General features: G+C 44.2%; 1 protein-coding gene across 1 annotated transcript; it reads right to left on the bottom strand.

Annotated features, from left to right (window-relative positions):
- Positions 1-2,896: 2,896 nt before the first annotated feature.
- On the bottom strand, positions 2,897-4,436 carry LOC113470838. The gene is made up of 2 exons (XM_026829566.1): positions 4,275-4,436; positions 2,897-3,939 (listed from the first exon to the last, which is right to left on the bottom strand). Exons 1-2 carry the CDS (start codon positions 4,403-4,405, stop codon positions 3,123-3,125), a joined length of 948 nt encoding a protein of 315 aa, XP_026685367.1. The 5' UTR covers positions 4,406-4,436; the 3' UTR covers positions 2,897-3,122.
- Between the last annotated feature and the right edge of the window lie 1,636 nt (positions 4,437-6,072).

Genomic DNA, 6,072 nt, shown 5'->3' with positions numbered 1-6,072 from the left:
TGCACATAAGATACATGAAAGTACATTGTACAATGGTCAATTTCTAATCTAAATCATATAAAATTCATATAAAATTCAAAATAATTATTTGTAGACATAACATTATGTAGGTACTTGTATCCAGGATTGACTACGGCATTGTGGGCTTGAAATATTCAACTTCTTCTGGTTCTGCTAGAGCTAAGGGACTTAAAGTTTTAAATGCGTCAGAAATTTGAACTCCGTTAGAACTCCTTTTTCCTTTCCTTTTCCTTATATTTGACATCTGATTATTAGTCGGCATTCTCAGTACAACAGACTTTATTTCGTCTTCAACATAAAGTCTCAACTATGACCAATTGTTGTACCCGCTTTGACGGTTGTAGGGTAATTGGTTGTATTAAACACTTCCAACCTGAGGGCATTGGCACAATTAAATTCAGAAATAGGAGCAAATAAACCGTATTTGGAGTTGAAGGCGAGGTTGACTTCAAAGACACCAATTTGGATGGATTCGATGTTACGGTCCGTGAGTATGGGCACGACCTTGGATGATTTCGCCTGTATGGCGACGTCCTTAGAGCAAGTCACCTTACTAACTATTTCTAGATCACGAGTGGAGTTGGTGATAGGGCGGTCCTGTTCGATGATAAGCGATCAACAAGTTGCTGGCTGCTGTATGACCTCGAGGGTCCCTTTGTAAGTTTGCAATCAACACTAAAGACTGGATTTCTTGTGGGGTGAATGTCGTCCTTGAAATCAGCATTGGAATGTTTTTCGGTACACGTTTATCGATGATGTCGTAAACGTCTTCCAGAAAAAGTTTCACCGATTCTACGTCCTGATCATACTGAAAGAGCAGCAATTGTAATTGTAATTTTTATTTGACATTTTAAGTATACATATTTTTCATATAGGTTAAATAAATTTCAAATTGAGTTTGCTGTTGGACACATCTCTGGCAGAGTAATAATAGTCACCCACGTTGCCCAGCGGTGTATTGAATATCAGATATGTCGGTTCGATGTGACAGTACTGTTCGTACAGTTCTCTCATCGACAAGTCTAGGATTTGTATCACTCGATGATGCAATACACTGCGTAGCAACACGTTGGCTTTATGATCAAATTTAAAGGAACTGTTTGCCCATTGTCGCGTAGAGAACACGTTGGCCAGTGGCGCGCAAGGATGTTCCTCTAGGAACGCCAAGTACCGATATCCTTTTCCTCTCTCGTGAGAGGAGCCAGATTTCGTTTGAAATGGCGTTCCATCCCTTTCTGAAGCGCTGTCACCAGATCCATTACTTCCGCACCCGAGGAAGTCACACATTTGCTCCGTAATGTGGCATGCTTCCACCATTGATTCGGTTCCAGAGCCTTGACTTTCTCCAGCGGGTAGATCTCGAGTTTTACCACAGAATCTGCGCCTGGCGGAACAGTGCCCGATTTGAATGTAACTAATCTGCCTCCGTCCAGTGCCGAGATAGAGGATTGTATTGACGCAGTGGTCTGTGGTAAACTCGAGAGCCCGAAGAGTTCGTCGCTTGATTCGGGGACCGAAGCAACGGGCAAGCGTCTCGGTTCGGGCACATCTGCATTGGGAACTGGTGAAAGTGCAGTCGTGCAGGACGTGCCAGTGGTCATCGTGTTCTGCGACGATGAACAAGGTCCCCCTGTACTGAGTTCGTGATATGTTCTGAATATTTGTTTGATTATCGTCTCTGCCAGGTTCTCTTTTATGAACAAAGTTACGTGAGTGCGTGGCTAGTAATGTCCATTCCGAGGACAAATAATTCCGAGCTTTGCCCCAAGAATGACCAAAATGTGGGTTTTCGACGGCTTCGATCGAGCCGTTGACGGGCGCGTTAACGCAGATGACAGTCTTGAATTTGAACGGCATGGCTGGATTTTTTGCGTACGATTTTACGAAACTGCGCGCAATTAACCGCTGTAGTCGTGTCCGATTAAAACAAACTCGGTGATCATTGCCTTGTTTATGTTGATGTACTCGCTAAAGTTGACCACACAGTCGCGGATTGGACGTGTGTCGTATCCATAGCCGAAAGTCGACACATCTTCTTCGTAGCCATACTGGCGCTAAAATGTTTAAAGTGTTTGTTGTAAAGCTAAAGTTGACCACACAGTCGCGGATTGGACGTGTGTCGTATCCATAGCCGAAAGTCGACACATCTTCTTCGTAGCCATACTGGCGCAAAAATGTTTAAATTGTTTGTTGTAACTATGACCAATTGTTGTACCCGCTTTGACGGTTGTAGGGTAATTGGTTGTATTAAACACTTCCAACCTGAGGGCATTGGCACAATTGAATTCAGAAATGGGGGCAAATAAACCGTATTTGGAGTTGAAGGCGAGGTCGACTTCAAAGACACCAATTTGGATGGATTCGATGTTACGGTCCGTGAGTATGGGCACGACCTTGGATGATTTCGCCTGTATGGTGACGTCCTTAGAGCAAGTCACCTTACTAACTATTTCTAGATCACGAGTGGAGTTGGTGATAGGGCAAATAAACGCTGGCCTCGGCGCGGCGTTGAAGTTTTTATTTGTTGACAATCATCTGCTACCATAAAGATGGGCTTTGAAAGAATCAGAACATAGTGGAAGGAACTATGCTCGTATACAAGGAGTTGAACAGGGTAAAACAGGGTTGTAAACCGGATATTTACAGGGAATTCATCTTGAGAAGTCAGGTGATCCAATCTGGATCTGAAACAATCAGTAGAAATTTAATTCCTCCAGTTTGGTGAATACCCAAGAGAATACTTGACTGTCAACAATCCCTATGGTCCTTTCAGGGGTTGAAATCAGTAGAAATTTAATTCCTCCAGTTTGGTGAATACCCAAGAGAATACTTGACTGTCAACAATCCCTATGGTCCTTTCAGGGGTTGTTGTTCTTTCTTCATCCTCTTTGACGAAAGGAGCGGTGATTAAATATGAAAAATCTTCGTCTGAATCCATTGACTGCATCTTGCACACAAAAACTCGACTAATACGTACAAAACCTTTCTTCTCTTTTTATAGAAGTGCAGTTGCATCTATATGTAGTTAGGTATGAATTTATTATATTACCTATATCGTGATATCTAGATAGTGTTGGTATAAATTGTTATTAGTTGCAATTCTACGAACACCTCGTGTGCTTCCATACAGATAGGGATGTGTGACGCAAATGAGCACATGACTTTCCACGTCCATCTGGCGAGTTTAAACACACTCGCGTTTCATCCGAGAACAAAACTCGATCCCACTGCGCGTCAGTCCAATCCACGTGGTTCAATCCACGAGAATATAATTTCTGCGCAGCAGCGGGATCAGATACGTAATCTGGATTCTCCGGTCCGGGAGCGGTTTCGGAGAAAGTATATTGAAAGAAAGATCGAGAAAGTGGCACATTTGAAACATGCAGATCCTCAAGCGGAATCGAAACCGCAGGAGGCGGAGGCACTGGTTTCGAAACTAAGGTCTTGGTAGGCTTGGCGCTCAGATCCTGTTTCGATTTCTTCTTAGTAGAGCGGGCTGTTTCACGTGAAGTAGTAAATACGCTAGGAGTTTGAATGGACATCGCTGTGCTATCTTGCGAAAGGCGGACGCTCGCAGAGGAGGAAGGAGTTTTCGTCTTCTTCCGCTCACATCGCGTTCCGCCAAAAGCTAAATCAGCGTGGACATTAACGCTGTCCACATCAGGGAGAGTAATAGTTTCGATCACGAAACAGTCGACGGCATAATCAATCTTGTAGCTACAAACAGTAGCACCTTCGAAAGTAGTTTGGTAGCGCGGGGCAGGGGAGTATTCCGTCTTCGGAAAAGCACATTTGCCGTCAAAATCATCAATACGACAACTCAAGACGGACCCTGGCAAATTGAAAGCGTTACCACCCCCTTGAACTTGATAGATACGAGAAATCTTCACAATTGGAGCGAGCTCACGCTCAATCGAAATGCAAGACGAACAGGTCTTATCTGCGGTATGAATGTGCAGGAGACGAGCTCTCCTAGCATCATTCTTCTCTTTGAAATAAAACAATGACTCGGAGAAAAATGCAGGACTCCGTTCGGTTTTAGTCGACATCGTTATAGGCTGAGATGGTGCGTGAAGCGGCGCTGAGAGTTTATAAACGATCGGGGGAAGGACTCCGCGGCGGAACGAATCAACGTGTTGGCGCTTCGACCGAGGCCTCTGGGCTCCGCGATGGTGGCGGGTGTAGGGGCCTGGGTCTGCACCGGAGTGGAGGCCTGGGTCTTCACAATTGGAGCGAGCTCACGCTCAATCGAAATGCAAGACGAAAAGGTCTTATCTGCGGTATGAATGTGCAGGAGACGAGCTCTCCTAGCATCATTCTTCTCTTTGGAATAAAACAATGACTCGGAGAAAAATGCAGGACTACGTTCGGTTTTAGTCGACATCCATCGTTATAGGCTGAGATGGTGCGTGAAGCGGCGCTGAGAGTTTATAAACGGTCGGGGAAAGGACTCCGCGGCGGAACGAATCGACGTGTTGGCGCTTCGACCAGGGCCTCTGGCAGTGAGTGTGTCGAAGTACTGGTGATGGTGACCGGCTCCGCGATGGTGGCGGGTGTGGGGGCCTGGGTCTGCGCCGGAGTGGAGGCCTGTGTAGGTGCCGGAGCGGAGGCCTAGGTCTGCGCCGGAGTGGAGGCCTGTGGAGGTGCTCCCCAGTGATCTGAATCCATGACTGCATCTTGCACACAAAAACTCGACTAATACGTACAAAACCTTTCTTCTCTTTTTATAGAAGTGCAGTTGCATCCATATGTAGTTAGGTATGAATTTATTATATTACCTATATCGTGATATCTAGATAGTTTTGGTATAACGGTGTGGAGGCCTGTGTAGGTGCCGGAGCGGAGGCCTAGGTCTGCGCCGGAGTGGAGGCCTGTGGAGGTGCTCCCCAGTGAACATGTTACATGTAGAGGGAGTTCTTTTTTTCAATGTGCCTTTCTTTCTCAGATCTGATTTTTTCTTATTATATGAATCATATACGAGTAACTTGTCCTTGGCACACACTTTAGGCATAAATGGACCAGGCTCATAATAAGGTACATAGTAAATCGCAGTATTTTCCTAACTTGCCCTTGGCACACACTTTAGGCATAAATGGACCAGGCTCATAATAAGGTACATAGTAAATGGCAGTATTTTCCTCGGGAAATAATTTTACTATTTGTGAGGAAAGAACTAGAAAATCATCTGAATATAATCTTCTTGTTGGCTCTTCTTCCAAAATGTCATAGATGATGAGATTCGACAAGTGGTTTAGTACAAAGTTAGTGACACTAGAAAATGTATTAGAAGGTACAGAGGTGTTGGTACCTACCGGTTGGTACTCAAAAAGGGGCCGTTGCACCGAATTTTCACTTTACATTTTTTGAACGAGAAATGGAAGAATAACAGAGAAAGTTTACTTTGAGAGGTGAACCGAGTAGCAAAAGACGTAAAAGGCGTTTTATTAAGGCGACAGGTGAAAATAAAAGGGCTCGTGTAAACGAAGTGTAACAAATGACCCCTAAGAAGACTCGGTTTACCTGAAAATAAGAAAGCGAAAAGCAGAAGGACGTGACTTAAATGACAGTAAAGAAGATTTAATATATGTTAACGAAGTGTAACAAATGACCCCTAAGAAGACTCGGTTTACCTGAAAATAAGAAAGCGAAAAGCAGAAGGACGTGACGTAAATGACAGGCAAAGAAGATTTAATATATGTAACTGTAAGAAGGGCATAGCTGAAAAAAAAGACTCGGTTTACCTGAAAATAAGAAAGCGAAAAGCAGAAGGACGTGACGTAAATGACAGACAAAGAAGATTTAATATATGTAACTGCAAGAAGGGCATAGCTGAAGAAAAAAAAATGGTTAGACAAAACCTTCAAAGGTCAAGGTGGTTGCCCCTTGAGATTGTTGGTCGTCTCTCCAGACGTGATTAATGTCTAAAAAATGGTTAGACAAAACCTTCAAAGGCCAAGGTGGTTGCCCCTTGAGATTGTTGGTCGTCTCTCCAGACGTGGTTAATGTCTGGGGGGGCGACCGGGGCGTACCCGGCTCTTTTTTGTTTTATTT

Source organism: Diaphorina citri, unplaced genomic scaffold (genome assembly GCF_000475195.1).
Source record: "Diaphorina citri unplaced genomic scaffold, Diaci psyllid genome assembly version 1.1 scaffold1864, whole genome shotgun sequence".
In the NCBI taxonomy this organism is placed as follows: Eukaryota; Metazoa; Arthropoda; class Insecta; order Hemiptera; family Psyllidae; genus Diaphorina; species Diaphorina citri.
This window is presented reverse-complemented; position numbering and strand designations above follow the sequence as displayed.

What these genes read in the sequence shown, in the direction of transcription:
- LOC113470838 (XM_026829566.1), bottom strand. Translation starts at nt 4,405, where the DNA reads ATGTCGACTAAAACCGAACGTAGTCCTGCATTTTTCTCCGAGTCATTG. An exon ending in AAGACCTTTTCGTCTTGCAT is followed by an intron (nt 3,940 to 4,274) that starts TTCGATTGAGCG and finishes TTCGTCTTGCAT; the next exon opens with TTCGATTGAGCGTGAGCTCG.